The 18,057-nt window shown below is 45.4% G+C and overlaps 1 protein-coding gene across 1 annotated transcript in view; it reads left to right on the top strand.

The window, feature by feature from the left end:
• The window catches only part of PRKG2 (protein kinase cGMP-dependent 2), a 73,012-nt gene that overhangs the window by 21,322 nt on the left and 33,633 nt on the right, over positions 1-18,057 (top strand). The window contains exons 3-6 of the mRNA XM_035112345.2: positions 1,928-2,094; positions 5,145-5,258; positions 9,168-9,273; positions 11,535-11,598. Of these exons, the coding sequence (XP_034968236.2) occupies positions 1,928-2,094; positions 5,145-5,258; positions 9,168-9,273; positions 11,535-11,598 (451 nt within the window). The remainder of the gene's footprint in view (positions 1-1,927; positions 2,095-5,144; positions 5,259-9,167; positions 9,274-11,534; positions 11,599-18,057) is intronic.

Here is an 18,057-nt window from a genome sequence, read left to right as displayed (position 1 = left end):
CCCATAGAGATGCATGGAGGATAGATCCATCAATGGCTGCTTGTCATATTATGACTGTGTGCAACCTCTGTGTTCAAAGGCCAGTGAGCACCGGCTGCTGGGGAAAACAACAAGAGAGGGTTGTTGCCTTCATGAGTTGCTTTCAAGTTTCTCAGAGGCAAAACAGGAGAGCACAGGAAAGGGTCTGCTCTAAGGTGAAAAGACGTTGCTTTGGCATTGCAAATTCTAAAAATCGCCAAAAGCAATGCACAGGTAATTGGATGGAAGCATTGCTGATGTCTGTCAGTCAGTTTGCAGTTTCAGAACAGAGTATCATTCTGGTAGAACCATGGGCTGGATTCAAATCCACAAGTCCTGCTAGCGCAATGGGACTTCCCCACCTTCTACTCTTCCCACACCTTCCCCAAATGTGCTTGGGAGGTTCAGGACAACACCCAGAGTGCTCCCAGAGCACAGGGCAATGGGAGCAAAGATCATTCCATCTTGCAGGCAGAAATGCTTGCACTTCTTGGAGACTTGTGAAAGTTCGCTTGACCTCACTGGTGTTGCTAAGGCAGGCATCCCCAAACTGCGGCCCTCCAGATCTTTTGGCCTACAACTCCCATGATCCCTAGCTAACAGGACCGGTGGTCGGGGAAGATGGGAATTGTAGTCCAAAACATCTGGAGGGCCGAAGTTTGGGGGCGCCTGTGCTAAGGTAACCCAATGCACCTGGCACCCTTATCGCAGAACATCCAAGCATGGGGGGATGTGCTCCTCAAGACATGAGACCAAGCACTGTGTTGTTCAACCCATTGTTCATGTTACACCAACAGCACTGATGGAACAATCTTCTTAGCGTTCCATTGAGTTCCATTGCATGCAACTTCAGCCAGATTTCACATTTGATAAATTACAACCACAGCCCTGTTCCTACTTATTAATCATATGGTTCAATCTTCTGAATCTCATCATGGAGCCAACAAAAATGTAATCTCTGCCTGTGTTTGTTTGTGTGTGAGTGTATGCTTCCATGCTGTAAGTATTTTTGGGAAGGATTCAGTTGCAACAAATGGTACAACAAATTTTCCGGGCCCACATCGCCAAGCTGAGTCCCTGGCATATCCTGTTTGAAGGATCAGGCAGCAAGTGATGTGACAGGCTTCAGCCTGAGACCTTAGAGAGCTGTTGCCAGTAGAGATGCAGGGCAAGGGGCAGGGGGACAGAATTCAATTCAGGTCGCAGTTAAGCAAGAATGTATCAGAGCTGCACAGTATGAGAACTGAAAGACAGCCACCCTTCAAAACTCACCCTTTTCCAAATCCTGTGATGCTGATCTCCAGCCGATCGGTGTTTACAAAAATGCATATGTTAGGGGAAGGTGTGCATAAAAATGCACATGTTTGTGAAACAAAAAAAAAAATGCATTATATTAGGAGAAGCTGCTTGCGAAAAACATGCACACTAGTCAAAACTGTGGGCAGAATTGTGTTTACCGGTAGCAGGAGAAAATCACACTAAAATACTGAAGAATCTTCCTGAGGATTTAATAACAACAACAGCACCCTGCAAACCGCTGCAGAAATGTGGAGGACTGAATTTAAAATGGGGAAATTGAGAAACTTAAGAGAATCGAAATCTACAGATCCTCCCATCCCTAGCTCAGGCAGTGCTAGGCTAGATGGACAAGTAGTTAAAGCAGCAACTTCCTATGTGATGGATGTTTTAGGTTGCAGAGAAAAATGTAAACTACCTTCCTGGGCACTGGACTGTGAATACCAGAAGTTGTGCATAATGCAATCCATTTATATGCTGCAAATGAACATGACTTTTGCCTTTCTTTCTTTCTTTCTTTCTTTCTTTCTTTCTTTCTTTCTTTCTTTCTTTCTTTCTTTCTTTCTTTCTTTCTTTCTTTCTCTCCTCCTCTCTCTGGTTTACTGAATATAAGTGAGAAAAAGCTCATCACAGATGCCCTGAGTAGAAACCAATTTCTGAAGAGGCTGGACCCGCAGCAGATCAGAGATATGGTGGAATGTATGTATGGGAGAACGTACCAGCAAGGGAGCTACATAATCAAACAAGGAGAGCCGGGCAACCATATATTTGTACTGGCAGGTTAGTAAACCACATTAAGTTGTACATTTAAATGGCTAGCACTGGGAGTTTTGCTACTTAGACTTGGTATGAATGTGCTATGCTGCAATCTTAGCCCCACTTACCTGGGAGTGAATCCTGTTGAATTAAGTAGGACTTGCTTCTGAGTAGATATGGTTAAACTCTTAAACTCAGGGTTTTGGGTCCGAGCCCCATGCTGGGCAGAAGATTCCTGCATTGCAGGGGGTTGGACTAGATGATCCTTGTGGCCCCCCTCCAACTCTACAATTCTATGACTCTAATATTGCAGCCCAAATGGAAGATAGGGCTTTGCTTCATCTCATCCAGCATCCATCTCCTTGATAGTTTACAAGCAGGGCAATCCTTTTGTCTCTGTAAACTGCACACTGTGTCTGAACCCAGAAGTTCCATTAGCTACTGTGGCCAGCGATGTTTCTAGGCAAATCAACTATTATTTATGACCGCAAGAGGAGCATTGTAATAATGTGTGTTGTGCTTTAAGTGCCTTCCTACCTCATCCATCCATCACAACAGCCCTATGAGATGAGTCATTATTAGTATTATCCGTTTATAAATGGCCAGCTGGATAGCCCACCTTTCCCTATCCCAGAAATGCTCGCAAGAATTATGGAGACAGCTTTCCCTTTTTATTTCTCCCACTTTTGTTGTTGTTGTTTAGTTGTGTCTGACCCTTCGTGACCCCATGGACCAGAGCATGCCAGGCACTCCTGTCTTCCACTGCCTCCCGCAGTTTGGTCAGAGTCATGTTGGTGGCTTCAAGAACACTGTCCAACCATCTTGTCCTCTGACGTCCCCTTCTCCTTGTGCCCTCCATCTTTCCCAACATCAGGGTCTTTTCCAGGGAGTCTTCTCTTCTCATGAGGTGGCCAAAGTATTGGAGCCTCAGCTTCAGGACAGCTAAACCCATCTATGTTTAAGGTTGCTGAGGGTTGTAAGGAAACCCTTGTTCCCCTCTCCGAGCCTCGGTTCCCAGAGTTCTCTGTGAAGGGGGTTTGATTCTTAAATCGCACCCCGGAAAATTGCAAGAAAGGAGACTCCGACTAAACGTCAGGAAAAACTTTCTGACAGTATGAGCTGTTTGAGAGTGGAATGGACTCCTTTCAAGCAGAGGTTGGATGGTCATCTGTCATGGATGCCTTAGTTGGGATTCCTGTATTGCAAGGGATTGGACTAGGATGACCCCAGGATCCCTATGAATTCTACAACTCTATGATTCCATGAAATTGTAGCTCTGGGAGGGGAACAGGGGTCTCCTAACAATTCTCAGCGCCCTTAACAAACTACAGCTCCCCAGTTGTAGTACTTTAGATATGTTGTGACTGTCACTTTACTCATGTACAACCCGATGTAACTTGAGAGTGTGCTCCATTGAATTCAGTGGCACTTACTTCTGAGAAGGCATATCTCAGATTTTCCCAACACCCCGATTCATTGTTGTGCTCATAGCCTGCTTTTGATATTATTATTATTATTATTATTACCCTGCCCATCTGGCTGGGTTTCCCCAGCCATTCTGGGCGGCTCCCAACTGAATAATAATAATAATAATATTAAGCAATAAAACATCAAACATTAAAAACTTCCCTAAACAGGGCTGCCTTCAGATGTCTTCTAAAAGTCAGATAGTTGTTCATTTCCTTGACATCTGGTGGGAGGGCGTTCCACAGGGCGGGCGCCACTACCGAGAAGGTCCTCTGCCTGGTTCCTTGTAACCTCACTTCATGCAGGGAGGGAACCGCCAGAAGGCCCTCGGAGCTGGGCCTCAGTGTCTGGGCAGAATGATGGAGGTGGAGATGCTCCTTCAGGTATACTGGGCTGGGGCCCTTTAGGGCTTTAAAGGTCAGCACCAACACTTTGAATTGTGCTTGGAAATGTACCGGGAGCCAATGTAGGTCTTTCAGGACCAGTGTTATGTGGTCTCGGCGGCCGCTCCCAATCACCGGTCTAGCTGCCGCATTCTGGATTAGTTGCAGTTTCTGGGTCACCTTCAAAGGTAGCCCCACGTAGAGCGCATTGCAGTAGTCCAAGTGGAAGATAACCAGAGCAGGCACCACTCTGCCATTGGGGCATATCAATGGCTAATCCTGCAGGGCTCCTCTTCTTACAATATGGGAAGTAAGCAGCACTGCAAGGCAAATGTCTGGAGTGAGACTGTGGGGCAGATTCAGCTCCTTCACCCCTATACCCCGCTTTGACATTCACAATGAGGCAGGCAGGCATACTTTGCCAAGATGTGTGTTTAAATAAACATGGCTGCTGCCATCACGTTTAGTTTGACCTTTGGTGCAATTAACACTGCCGTAGTTCTAGCTGAGTCGATAGCTAAATCGAGTTACTCCTAATTAAACCAGTGAAATCAATACTAGGGAGGAAATAGCTCCCCTGAACACGGCGTTGAGAGCAAAACTGTCCTTTCCTCCTCGAAAAAGGTTTGCCTCTAATTTCCACTGGCTCCTCCAATATTAGAACCATTATTCAATGCTTAGCAAAATAGCTACTTTCTGGACAGTGTACTTGGGATATATTTGACTCTTTAGCCTCAAAGGAAGCAATTGCAGCAAAGAAACACACAGCCACGTTCAGAGATCACCTGCACATGAAATCTTGCCGTTAGCTGAAACGAGGAATAAAGTTTTGGATGCAGAAGGCGGTAAAATATTGTTAACTCTAATAAAAATCAATTTATCAACGAATATATATAAAAAAAGGTGTAAGAGAAATTGCCCAGAGCGGAATCTTCATGGAGAGATTGTAATTTATCTTGCCGTAAATATTGAAAATTGGGTGTAAAGCTCATGTAGGGGTTTTAAGCTGTAGGCTTTAAAATCCTTTGAGATTTATTCTTAGTTCTCAGTTCTAAACTGCTAGGGATAGTTCACACTGACACTGAAGTACTAGCTAAGATATTAGATTACCTGGCTGACTGGTTTTTTGGATATGTTTTATATAAAAGTGACTGTAGGAACCTGCCTCGTAGCTAGTCAGTAAAATCGCACACCATTTTTGATGCTGTCTTTTTCTCCCCGCAGGAGGCAGGTTGGAAGTCTTTCAGCAAAACAAACTCCTCTCTTCGATTCCTGTGTGGACAGCGTTTGGGGAGCTGGCCATTTTGTACAACTGCACAAGGACGGCCTCGGTGAAAGGTGTGTGCACTTACTTAATCCTTCACAATTTTGCAAAAGCGGAAAAGCAACCCTCCCAAGGCTGCTCGTTCCTGATAGAAGAGATTCTAATGACGATGAGACAAACAGAGAAGAGCCGTACAGTGGCCATGTGGGGGGTCTTGTGAGACAAAACTTGCAGCTTTGGGTCTGATGCTGCACAGCAAGGATGAGGAGCCGGATGTTGTGTGGCTATGTCCCTCGCTCCCCAGGAAATAAGACACAAGACACAGTGAAATAATTTTAAGTGGGCGAAAAGGCCACAACTTTATTGGTTTTGGATGTTGAGCGGTATTGGCTTAGGCATTGGAACCTAACCGACTATACCCGACTGTAACCCGTGTGTTACAGTCTGGGAGAAATTAACCACCAGAAAGGAGCCCAATGATGTACATCTACTGGGACACCTCCTGTGGCCACCGTTGGGGGGTGCCATAAGGCCCTGACCTCCGCAGGCTCAGGACAAAGCTACCGCCCCCGGAACCCCTTTACGGGATTAAATATCCAATTTCTGGGCAGAGGATAACGTAATCTGCCCCCTTCTTCTTTTATGCAAATTTCCAATGCGCTGAGAGCCAGGGCAGAAGAGGCTGAGCCTGCCTCCGGCTCGTTTAAAAGAAGGGAAGCCTATTGGTCGACCCGGGTATGACGGAGGCGGAAACTCCCATCTCGCGAGGGGGCCGAGCGCTCAGCCTCCATCGCGAGAGTTCGCTCAGACCACGCCCACAACACCACCTCCGTGAGATGCGGAAGTGGCTTTGTTGGACTCTCATCAGGACCAGTGAGCATGACCAATAGTCAGCGAGCTGTCGTCCAACAACAGCTGAAGGACCCCCGGTTCCCCATGCCCGCCATAGAGATTCTGAAGCACAGCATCTGTTCATCTCTAGCTATGGCTATGAGGCCTTGGGCAGCTGAGGTTGGCGGAACAAGCAGTTGTGAGGGGATTTAGCAAATGGAATTCCAAAACTGGAGCAGCAGTTCAGGGGTGAAAGGGCAAAATAAGGTAGCTCAGGGTTAGAGGTGGGCAAATCTGTCAGTTTCAGTTTCTCAGTTTTTCAGTCTTATGATCAGCCCTCCCCATTTCCACCTCAGTTTGCAAATTTATTTATTTCTTTTTTAAAAAAAAGTCCTCCTGAAAAATTCATCAGCATTCTAGTGCAAATTTCTCCCAGCATACCCTTTTCTTGGACGCAGTTTTGTCCTATATGCACATTTGTGCAAAGTGTATTTTCCCTAATAAAATATTAGGGACTATTAATATTTTCTCTAATATAATGCACGCTTGCATGCCATTTTCAGTAATATATGCATTTGTATGTAATCAGCATATGCATTTTAGTACATGTTAGTTGGCTGGAGAACCGCTCTGCAAAATTCAGAGGAGTGCAAATTTTGAAGGCCGGCTGCATTTCAGTTCACACATAGTTTTGGGAAGTGTGCTTTAGGTAGGTTTGCCTTTAAATGAGAACTGAATCAAACTGAATCAAATTTTGTCTCTGTCTCTAATCAGGGAAGGCAGATGGACAAATATATGTGTCAGGCAGGCAGAGGCTAATCTAATAGGTATGGGAAAACATCCCAGTAGTTTCCCGTGACATGTTCCCACAATGAAGTGCCAAACAAGACCTGGGGATGTTACTGGTACATAGGGATCTGATCGGTGCATCATTTTCACTCTTGGAAATGTGAGTTCCTCTAAGAGGTTCCTACTGTCTGCTCTGAAGTAGCAACAGTTCCCTTCTCTGGCCTGTTGGCCAATGCATTGGCCCAGAACTCCTAGCTCCAGAAGCCTAGTTAGATTCTTGAAGTGCTGTTGGAAAAAGGATCTTTTTGCATGTTGCTCAGATGCAATTCATATTTAGAAAAGCTCAGCACGGAACAATTTCTGCTAATCTCATACAAGAGGCAGCACCATGCAGATTAGTTTATCTGCCATGACCACTTTCTATTTTGATTCTCTCTTGTTCCCCCCCCTTTTTTTCTTGTTTTTACGAAGTGCTCCTGAGTTGTCAGCTCGTTACAGCCCCAGGTCAGGTTTTGAGCAGTTTTTGGTGCATGTTAATTAGCAGCCTTTGTCGACGTTTCTGCTTAGCATCCTAAGCACAACTCGGATGTTATTAACTTCTGGGAAGTCTGAAGAATTTTTTTTTGGGGGGGGGTATTTGTATTTAATAGCATGCATACATATTGCAGCGGGAATGAGAAGCCCTTTTGATATTAGGGGCAGATTTCCTTCTGGACAATGTTCCAAGGGCCACACTCCAACAGCGAGCAACGCCAGATGCAAAAATGGGCTGAGCAATAGGTGTCAATTTTACTTTTGCACAATGGGCCACTTTCTACATATACCTCTCTATCCTTCATCCAGGCAAGCAAGAGTCATTATCATAAAAGAAAGAAATATTATCCACGGTATTAATAAGAAGGACCGTCAGTTTGTTTATATTTTATTCTTTCTCTGAAAAGTTCAGAGCAAAATACCAAGGGGCTATTTCATCCTTCTGCATGTAGGGGTGGACCGTGGTAATATACCACCCTGTGCATTTGACACCCTACCCCCAGCCTTTGTGGCACCAGCTTAAGCTGGCCTTTGGGAAGGAGGCATGAGGCTCTGGCAGGATCCTAGAGCCCTCCTACCTCCTTCCCAAAGCTCAGTAAGCACTTGCCTGGCTTTGGGAAGGAGGAAGGAGGACTCTAGGACCCTGCCAGATCCCTAATGCCTCCTTCCCAAAGCTGGGCAAGCGCTTACCAGGCTTTGAGAATGCACCCATCTTGGCTGCACACCCGGTGTGGCTGCAGGGCTCATACTGCTCAAAATCCATCTCTGCCCCACAGCAACCCTATGTGGCAACTTAGGGGGGGGGTCAGGGAATGGGCAAAGGCCACCTGATGTCAGGGACTGAGCATAGGAGGAATGGTGGAGACAACCTCCCCAGCCTGACCCTTCCAGAGAAGAAGAAGACAGTTCAGAATTACAACAGGCATTTGAGGGAGGTCACAGCTCAGAGGAAGATGAGGGGGAAAGTTGGGAAATAATAGGAGAGGAGGAGGCAGAGCCAGAGGAGCTGGCTGACACTTTATCACTAGAAAGTATTCCAGATCCACCATCTTCCAGAACCTGGCGAGCCTTAAAAGTAGGAGAGCAAAGGGCTTGGAGACAGATGGCCCTAAGTGGCAACCATAGAAGGGTTGGCGAATGAGCAAGTGGGAGAGCTTTACTTGGAACAATGTCATTATTCCAAGAGGCTGCATTTCTAAGCCTCTCTCTGTAAATATTGAATAAAAAGCAGTTGGTAAGAACTTTCGTTGTCTTATCCGTTCCTGGCAACCTGCTGTGGGGATTGGATCCTCTGCCACCTGCCACCCACTTGAACACTATTTTCTTTATCCTGGCACTCTAACCCAGCGGGTAGCTATTGTGGTGCCTCCCAGATACTGTTGGACTCTAGTTCCCATAAGCCTCGCACAGCAATCAAGGATGATGGGACTAGTAGTCCCACAAAATCTGGGGTGCATCACCTTGGATCTGTTCCCCTAGAAAGCTCTGAGCTATTGTTAGTTCTTTGCTATGAAATCGTGCTGAGAATGCCAATTATTCATTTACAGCATTTATAAGCTGTCCTGGAATAGAAATCGTCCAGGGTGAAACATGAGCAGTTGCTGTGTAAAATCATATCATCACACCAGCGAGGTGTTGCAGCTTCACTCGCTGACAATTTCTGCAACAAGAAGGTGATACAAAAATCCCACTGTGAGTGTGAATGCCTTCTCAGTTTCACGGAGAACCTCAATGTGCTCACTTCATTGGATTTGCGCTGGGTGTACCCGGGTTACTGTAGAATTGTTTAACTTCTTAATTTTGCTTTTCTTCCCTGCTTGTTCCTAAAGCTGTCACCAGCGTGAAAACATGGGCATTAGACAGAGAGGTTTTCCAGAATATAATGAGGAGGACGGCACAAGCAAGGCATGAGCAATACAAAAACTTCCTCAGAAGGTAAACAACGCATACACTTGTTTTCTCAGGATAGACAGCTAATTATTGCTGCATTTAGTGGGGAGTCTGGTGCATTTAGATACATTGACTTCATTTAGGCAGAATGCTGCACACTGTGGTTTAGCATTAGGAGAACTCCCCTAGCTTGACCCGAGCTTGCAGCTTGCGAGGAGGAAGTCAAAAACTACAAATTCTGTTTTATATTAACCACGGTTTAGCATGTCATCTGAACCCTAAACTGTGGTTAAATTTAACTGTGGTCAATGAAAAAAATGCCAGCTTCCTAAGTTACTCAGATGATATGGCAAGCTATGGTTAATGAAAAACAGAAGTGATGGCTTCTGAATTGATCCTCGGGGCAATGCCAGTAAAGGGTGGAGCTTAGGGGGAAGATTATGCTCATAACATTAAACTAGCTGGGCAGCACATCCAGATTGCTGCTGTTTTGGGGTGGGATTCAGACACATAATGCACAATTACAGTTTATTGGGACTTCTTGCGCAAAAATCCTTCTCCCCACAAATATTGGACTTTTTGTGAAAATGAAAGTGATGGGAAAATTTACTAGATCAATGCTTGTTTTGACACATTGTCTAACCACTCTGCAAATGAATTAGAATGAATGCTCATTAAACTAGGGTTGCCATATGTCCTCTTTTTCCAGGACGCATCCTCTTTTTCATGGGTATGTAAAATGAGAGTCGTCATAGTGATCGATAGTTAAAAGTAAAAGTTGGCAAATGTGTCCTCTGTTTCGCTCTTCAAAATATGGCAACCCTACATTAAATAGTCAACATTGTCTAAACTCCCTGCAAACGAACCTGGATGAATGTTCAATAAACAGGTCATCTGGAAGAAGCCTAACTGTATATTACTGAAGATAAGCAGAGGTCCAAGAATATCAGTCAGTCATTCAATCCTCTTGTTTTTAGATGGCAGAGCCTTGGAACAGATTGCCAAGTAAAACTTCTCTAGCGATTCAGATTTGAATGTTTTTATTTAATTCCTTACTGCAAGCTGCTTTGACATCAAGTACCCACTTAATGACTCACTGATTGCGGGTGAAGTATCTGCAAGTCTGCCGTGGACATTAACTGATTTCAATTACATCTATATTTAGTAAATAAAGTCAATGAGGCAGACATAGCAATATGTCTTGAGAGCAGGCTTGCGGACGGAGAAAATTTTATTTATGGAATTTCTTGCTGGTCTTAGGGCAGGTTACTATAACACAATGGTACACTATTAGAATCAGATTAAAAATTATATTAGAAGGCCAGATTTCTTGCAGGTATTTTGATTTTGTCTTGTAGCCCACAACTTGTGTGGCTCTATATTCAGAGCTAGAAAGGCTCAGTGCCTATTTGCAGTGACAATGTTCTCCTTCCGTTATATGCTTCAGAATACCAGTTGCTGGGAATCACAAGTGAGGAGAGTGCTATTGCCCTCACGTTTTGCTCAGGGGCTTCCTGTGGGCATCTGGTTGGGTGTCGGGTGAGCTCCCATTACTTGGTCCCTGCTCCTGCCAACCTAGCAGTTCGAAAGCACATCAAAGTGCAAGTAGATAAATAGGTACCGCTCCAGCGGGAAGATAAACGGCGTTTCCGTGCACTGCTCTGGTTCGCCAGAGGCGGCTTTGTCATGCTGGCCACATGACCCGGAAGCTGAACACCGGCTCCCTCAGCCAATAAAGCGAGATGAGTGCCGCAACCCCAGAATCGTCCGTGACTGGGCCTAACGGTCAGGGGTCCCTTTACCTTTAACCTCAGTAGAGCTCTTCTTTCTGTCACAACTATTTACCACATATCTCTTTAAGGAAGCAGGTAACTTAAATAATAACAAAATATTCCATTATAACTACATAGTGTTGAAAGCACCGAAAAACACATTTTTTCAGGGGTATATTTTCAATTATTTAGCTCACGTTGGTTCTCCTGTGCTACTGCTAAGCCTTATATCAGTACCCCCTACCTGAGTATCATTTGCTTACTCTTTTAGTTGCTTGGATAATTTCTGTTTTGAGAGTTATCATGCATAATATCCTTTTGGATTGGGGGAAGTATTTATCTTATTTAGGTCATAAAATTTATACACCACTCGATTGTAAAAACCCTAAAACGTAACAATACAGTAACTAAAAATAACCTAGCTACCCCGACAATAAATGTTTACAACAGGAAAGCTAAAGCTGTGTGTATAGGAGTTGAAACTCTACATACAAGTTGAATTAAATGCAATCTTTTGATCTTTATATTTCAAAGTGTTTCTCTGCTGAAGAATCTACCTGAAGATAAACTGACAAAGATTATAGACTGCTTGGAAGTGGTAAGTAGTTTTATACCCAATGGCATGGGCTTCCAATGAGATCTCTTGTATTCTGTTTTAAAGCTTCAGGAAAAATCCTGTATGACAGACAGCAGTTAGCCTGGGATTACGTGGTATAAAATAATGTGTTGTAGATTCACATCCACTTTAAGTAACTGGCAGAATCCAGCTGGTGCCCTTGTGCTCTCCAAAAGGACTTTTGATCCTGCAGTGCTTCTGGAAAATCAGCTCCAGAGAGTTGGGGGGGCCCTCTGGAAGAGGAGTGAAAGTGGGCCACACTTTCAGTAGAAGGAGGCATGGGGGGGGGGACTGGCCAGGGGAAGGGAAGATTGGAAAAATACTCCTCCTGTTAGTGGTTGCCTCCATTGGATCAAAAACCTTTTGATCAAGAGTTCAAGGGCACTAATTGGTTGTGCTCTCATTGTAGCATGGGAAATGGGCAGATTATGCTGTCTAATCCTATATATGTTTACTCGGTGCTGGAGGAGACTCTTGAGAGTCCCATGGACTGCTAGAAGAATTATGGTGCTGGAGGAGACTCTTGAGAGTCCCATGGACTGCTAGAAGATCAAACCTATCCATTCTTAAGGAAATCAGCCCTGAGTGCTCCCTGGAAGGACAGATTGTGAAGCTGAGGCTCCAATACTTTGGCCACCTCATGAGAAGAGAAGAATCCTTGGAAAAGACCCTGATGTTGGGAAAGATTGAGGGCACTAGGAGAAGGGGACGACAGAGGACAAGATGGTTGGACAGTGTTCTCGAAGCTACGAACATGAGTTTGACCAAACTGCGGGAGGCAGTACAAGACAGGAGTGCCTGGCGTGCTATGGTCCATGGGGTCACGAAGAGTCGGACACGACTAAATGACTAAACAACAACATGTTTACTCGGGGTGTGGGGGATACACACTCCCTAAGAAGTGGGTATAGAACGGTAGGCCAGGCCAAGTGGCTGAAGTTTAACCAAAAATAATCTAAGCCTAGTTAGATATGATAGGGACCCAGGTGGCACTGTGGGCTAAACCACAGAGCCTAGGGCTTGCTGATCAGAAGGTCGGCGGTTCGAATCCCTGTGACGGGGTGAGCTCCCGTTGCTTGGTCCCAGCTCCTGCCAACCTAGCAGTTCGAAAGCACGTCAAAATGCAAGTAGATAAATAGGAACCGCTACAGCGGGAAGGTAAACGGCGTTTCCATGTGCTGCTCTGGTTTGCCAGAAGCGGCTTTGTCATGCTGGCCACATGACCTGGAAGCTATACGCCGGCTCCCTTGGCCAATAATGCGAGATGAGCACCGCAACCCCAGAGTCGGTCACGACTGGACCTAATGGTCAGGGGTCCCTTTACCTTTACCTTTAGTTAGATATGATAATTTTCCAAACACAGAGCTGTTATTTTTACGTCGGAGAATATTTCAATACAGTGGAACCTCGGTTTATGAACACCTCGGTTTATGAATTTTCGGTTTATGAACGCCGCGGACCCATCTGGAACGGATTAATTCACTTTCCATTACTTTTAATGGGAAAGTTCGCTTCAGTTTATGAACGCTTCAGTTTATGAACAGACTTCCGGAACCAATTACACCCATGTTTCAGTTTATGAACGCTTAAGTTTAAGTATTTCACGGACCCATCTGGAACGGATTAATCCACTTTCCATTACTTTCAATGGAAAAGTTCGTTTCAGTTTATGAACGGTTACTCCGCGGACCGTCTGGAATGGATTAATCCACTTTCCATTACTTTCAATGGGAAAGTTCGCTTCAGTTTATGAACGCTTCAGTTTATGAACAGACTTCCGGAACCAATTGTGTTCATAAACCGAGGTACCACTGTAATGCCATCCTGCAGTTGCACATAGAATCATAGAGTCGGAAGAGACCACAAGGGCCATCCAGTCCAACCCCCTGCCAAGCAGGAAACACCATCAAAGCATTCTTGACATATGCCTGTCAAGCCTCTGCTTAAAGACCTCCAAAGAAGGAGACTCCACCACACTCCTTGGCAGCAAATTCCACTGTGATGAGTGACGGGCTTGTGTTTCTCAGACAGTGACTACATCCACATCATATATCAAGAGCATTGGCATACCATTTTAAACCATCATGGCTTCCCCCAAAGAATCCTGGCAACTGCCGCTTGTTAAGAGTTGTTCCCCTCACCGAGCTGCAGTTCCCAGAGTGGTTTAGCAATCAAGCCTTCTTCCCAGGGAATTCTGGGAATCATAGCTTTGTGTGGGGAATAGGGGTCTTCTAACGACACTCAGCACCATTAACAAGCTACAGTTCCCAGGATTCCACAAAGTTAAAGTGGAATTCTGCTGTTTTAAATGTATCGCATGGATGTGGTCAGTGGTACCCCCAAATCACAGCGCTTGTGACGAGAAGCATGTGGATTCTGCTCTTCCAAGAAGACTTTGTGCGTGCAAGCCCCAAGGAGCGCTTAAAATAGCTCTCGACATTGTGGCAATTATCTGTAACGAAATACTTGCTGTGATGAAACTTATGGAAGCCAGCCTTTCCTCCTCTGTCTGTCAAGTAACCAGAATTAATGGAGTAGCGATAGTGACTGATAAAAACTGTACAGAGCTGTCTAGAACAAATGCTAGATTTTTCTCTACACTGCTCAGTTTTCCTTCTTTAGTTATAAAAATATAACGATGATCTTGCAACCGGAATAATTATTTGAAACCTAAAATTATTAGTGGGGTTTTTATTTCTTGGCTCTTGCTTATGTATTTGTCATTGTAAATGAGCAGGCAGTTTTATGTGTGAACGGCTCTGGGCATATTGGTTTAATGTACACTTTATGGTATTGCAACTATATGACTTTATTCTCCGTTGGAACAAATGAGCAGGAAATTGATCTCATTTAGCGCTTTATATCTCCAATCCTGAATGCCATTTACTGGGAAGTAAATGTGCCGTTTAATTTCAGTGGAACTTATTTCTGCAGAAGAGTGTTGCAGAGTGATTTGGCGAGGATTAGGAAATGTAATTTGAGAGACATTCAAAATATTTTGAGCAGGATCCGTAATCAGCCTTTGTCTGATTGTCGATACCTTTCCCCCCTTCCTTTCTTTCCCCTTTTTTTTTTTTTGCGTGTGCTAGCAAAGCTAATGCCTTATTGTGAGTGATCTGAATTTCTTCCAAGGTTCACAACGCACTCCTTCATTTGACAACACCTCCATTGGAACAATAGTCTGGTGCAGACTGTTTGTAGGGCTGGCCAGACCACGTAAACAGCCCTAACAATATTGGCAGTTCTGAATATTTTTTAGAGAAGTTGAACCGTAGGTGGGTTCCCACAAGGCAAGACAAAGTGATAACGGCAAGAACCTTTATTGAACTAACAGAACTGGACCACAGGGGCGAAGCAACTTCTTATACAGTCGTTCCTCAGGTTATGTACGCAAGTTGCAGGGAACCAGGCAGAGGGCCTTCTCGGTAGTGGCGCCCGCCCTGTGGGAACGCCCTCCCATCAGATGTCAAAGAGAAAAACAACTACCAGACTTTTAGAAGACATCTGAAGGCAGCCCTGTTTAGGGAGGCTTTTAATGTTTAATAGATCACTGTGTTTTATTTTTCTGTTGGAAGCCGCCCAGAGCGGCTGGGGAAACCCAGTCAGATGGGCGGGGTATACATTATAAATTATTTATTATTATTATTATTATTATTATTATTATTATTATTATTATTATTATTATTATTCGGGTTGCGTACTTTTCGGGTTACGTACTGTGCAAACCCGGAAGCATGCACAGAAGCGTTCTGCACAGTTCGCGCATGCACAGAAGTGTGTTTTCGCGATTTTTCAGGTTACGTACCGCACCCCGGAACAAATTAGATACGTAACCCGAGGTACCACTGTATATATTTTTGAAGGCCTGAGCCACTCCCACTCCCAACATGACTGGCTGTCTAGACTTACAAGCTATGAATCATAACTCAGAGTTTAAGGGCCGATGGCAGAGGCCCAAATCCTGAAATGTTCTGTGATTGGATATCATGTATCCAATCAGAACAAAGGGGCTCAGAATCCTTAGTGCAGACTCAAGCTCAGGCAAACACAGACCAGTGAATACAAAACAGAAGTCACGGCAGTTCTTGTGGCCTGAGATTTTTGAAAGAGGAGCAGAACATGAGTATATAATAAGGATGATAGTAGTAGTCACCTCGCCCTTTGTAGCTGCTTTGTATTGGTGGAAGGGTTGTGGCTTGGTGGTAGAGCATCTGCACTGTAGGGCTGGGCGATATCTGGTCCTCAACATTGTGATATATCACCAGCTAAACATTGTGATATACCAATATATTGCAATGTCTGAAATAAAGGTGGAGGCATTGGCTGGCTTTACGTTCCCCCCGCCCCCCCACATTGTGATTGTTTGCATAGCACGCACACACGCACCGTGATTTGCAATATATTGCCAGGTCAAAAATTATGAAACAGATATCGCAATATGGACTTCAAAATGGTTAATAATAATAATAATAATAATAATTTATTATTTATACCCCGCCCATCTGGCCGGGTTCCCCCAGCCACTCTGGGCGGCTTCCAACAAAACACTAAAATACAGAAATCCATCAAACATTAAAAGCTTCCCTAAACAGGGCTGCCTTGAGATGCCTTCTAAAGGTCTGGTAATTGTTGTTCTCTTTGACCTCTAGTGGGAGGGCATTCCACAGGGTGGGTGCCACTACCGAGAAGGCCCTCTGCCTGGTTCCCTGTAACTTGGCTTCTCGTAGCGAGGGAACCGCCAGAAGGCCCTCGGGGCTGGACCTCAGTGTCCGGGCAGAATGATGGGGGTGGATGGGTGGTATACTGGACAGAGGCCGTTTAGGGCTTTAAAGGTCAACACCAACACTTTGAATTGTGCTCGGAAACGTACTGGGAGCCAATGTAGGTCTTTCAGGACCGGTGTTATGTGGTCTCGGCGGCAGCTCCCAGTCATATATTTTGGATGAAATATCGCCCACCCCTTCTGCACTGCATGCAGAAGGTTCAATCCCTGCCATCTCCAGGTATAGTCAGGAGAGAACCCTCCCTGAAACCCTAGGGAGCTACTGCCAGTCTGTGTTGACAGTACTGGGCTAGATGGACCAGAGGTTTGACTCAGTGCAGAGCAGCTGTAAGGCAGCCTTCACCAACCGGGTGCCCTCCAGATATTTGGAACTACAACTCCCACCAGCCACCGCCAGAGCAGCCATGTTGGCCATGGCTGCTGGGAGTTATAGCCCCAAAGAAATAATGTGAGATGCTACCTTTTTGTATGAGCCACTGAGCTGTTTGGATGCAGAATAAATATCCCATCTACTGCTTCTGTCAACCTCATGTGCCTGCCATTTTTCTCAAGGCGGCTTCCTTTGAGCTGAGGCCAAAACAAGCTCATACTGTCTGTTTGCCTAGACACATATTTTTGCCACTGTATTTTTCTTACACCTCCACTTCGAAGGTTTCCAGGGACGGCAGCCAACGATGACTCAGGTTCTTATTTAAAGGTTGACTTTTAAAGGTAACAAGGCAGAAGGGGATAATGCTAATGAAGGGTGAGATTTTTCAGAGAGGAGAGGAGTGTCTGCCAGGAAGGAGGAAGTAGTCTGAACGAATCTTTGTGGGGTGCTAAAGGTAAAGGTAAAGGGACCCCTGACCATTAGGTCCAGTCGTGACCAACTCTGGGGTTGCGGCGCTCATCTCATGTTATTGGCCGTGGGAGCCGGCGTACAGCTTCCAGGTCATGTGGCCAGCATGACAAAGTCGCTTCTGGCGAACCAGAGCAGCACACAGAAACACCGTTTACCTTCCCGCTGTAGCGGTAGCTATTTATCTACTTGCACTTTGGCGTGCTTTCGAACTGCTAGGTTGGCAGGAGCTGGGACCGAGCAACGGGAGCTCACCCCATCGCGGGGATTCGAACCACCGACCTTTTGATCGGCAAGCCCTAGGCTCTATGGTTTAACCCAAAGCGCCACCCGCGTCCCTTGTGGGGTGCTACATAATAGCATTTGGAGACTGTGGGAAGAAAGGAAAGCTCTTATCCCCGCCACCATCATACTGCATTTAGAAAACTGGTGCACTCAGGCCTCCTATGAGCCTCTGGTCGGCCACAGTGAGAACAGGATGCTGAGCCAGCAGTGCCCTTCTTATGCAATTCCCCTACAAAACAGGCAGCCCTGCATAATTTGCCCCAGGCCACACCCTGCCCAGCTACACCTCTCTAACCTTTAAGTCACAGTGGTATGGCTGCAAAGCAGAGGAATAGCATCTTGCTGCAAAGAAAATGCAGGCTGTTGGGCTGGATGCTTGATCCATGTCCTGCCCCCACTGTCAGCAGCTGTAGCCTCTTTGGAATTTGCATGATCTTACCTGCTCAGACGCGGGTGGCGATGTGGGTTAAACCACAGAGCCTAGGGCTTGCTGATCAGAAGGTCGGCAGTTCGAATCCCTGCAGTTGGGTAAGCT

Source organism: Zootoca vivipara, chromosome 9 (assembly GCF_963506605.1).
Source record: "Zootoca vivipara chromosome 9, rZooViv1.1, whole genome shotgun sequence".
NCBI classification, from domain to species: Eukaryota; Metazoa; Chordata; class Lepidosauria; order Squamata; family Lacertidae; genus Zootoca; species Zootoca vivipara.
Note: the sequence above shows the minus strand (reverse complement) of the source record. Positions and strands in the feature narration are given on the sequence as shown.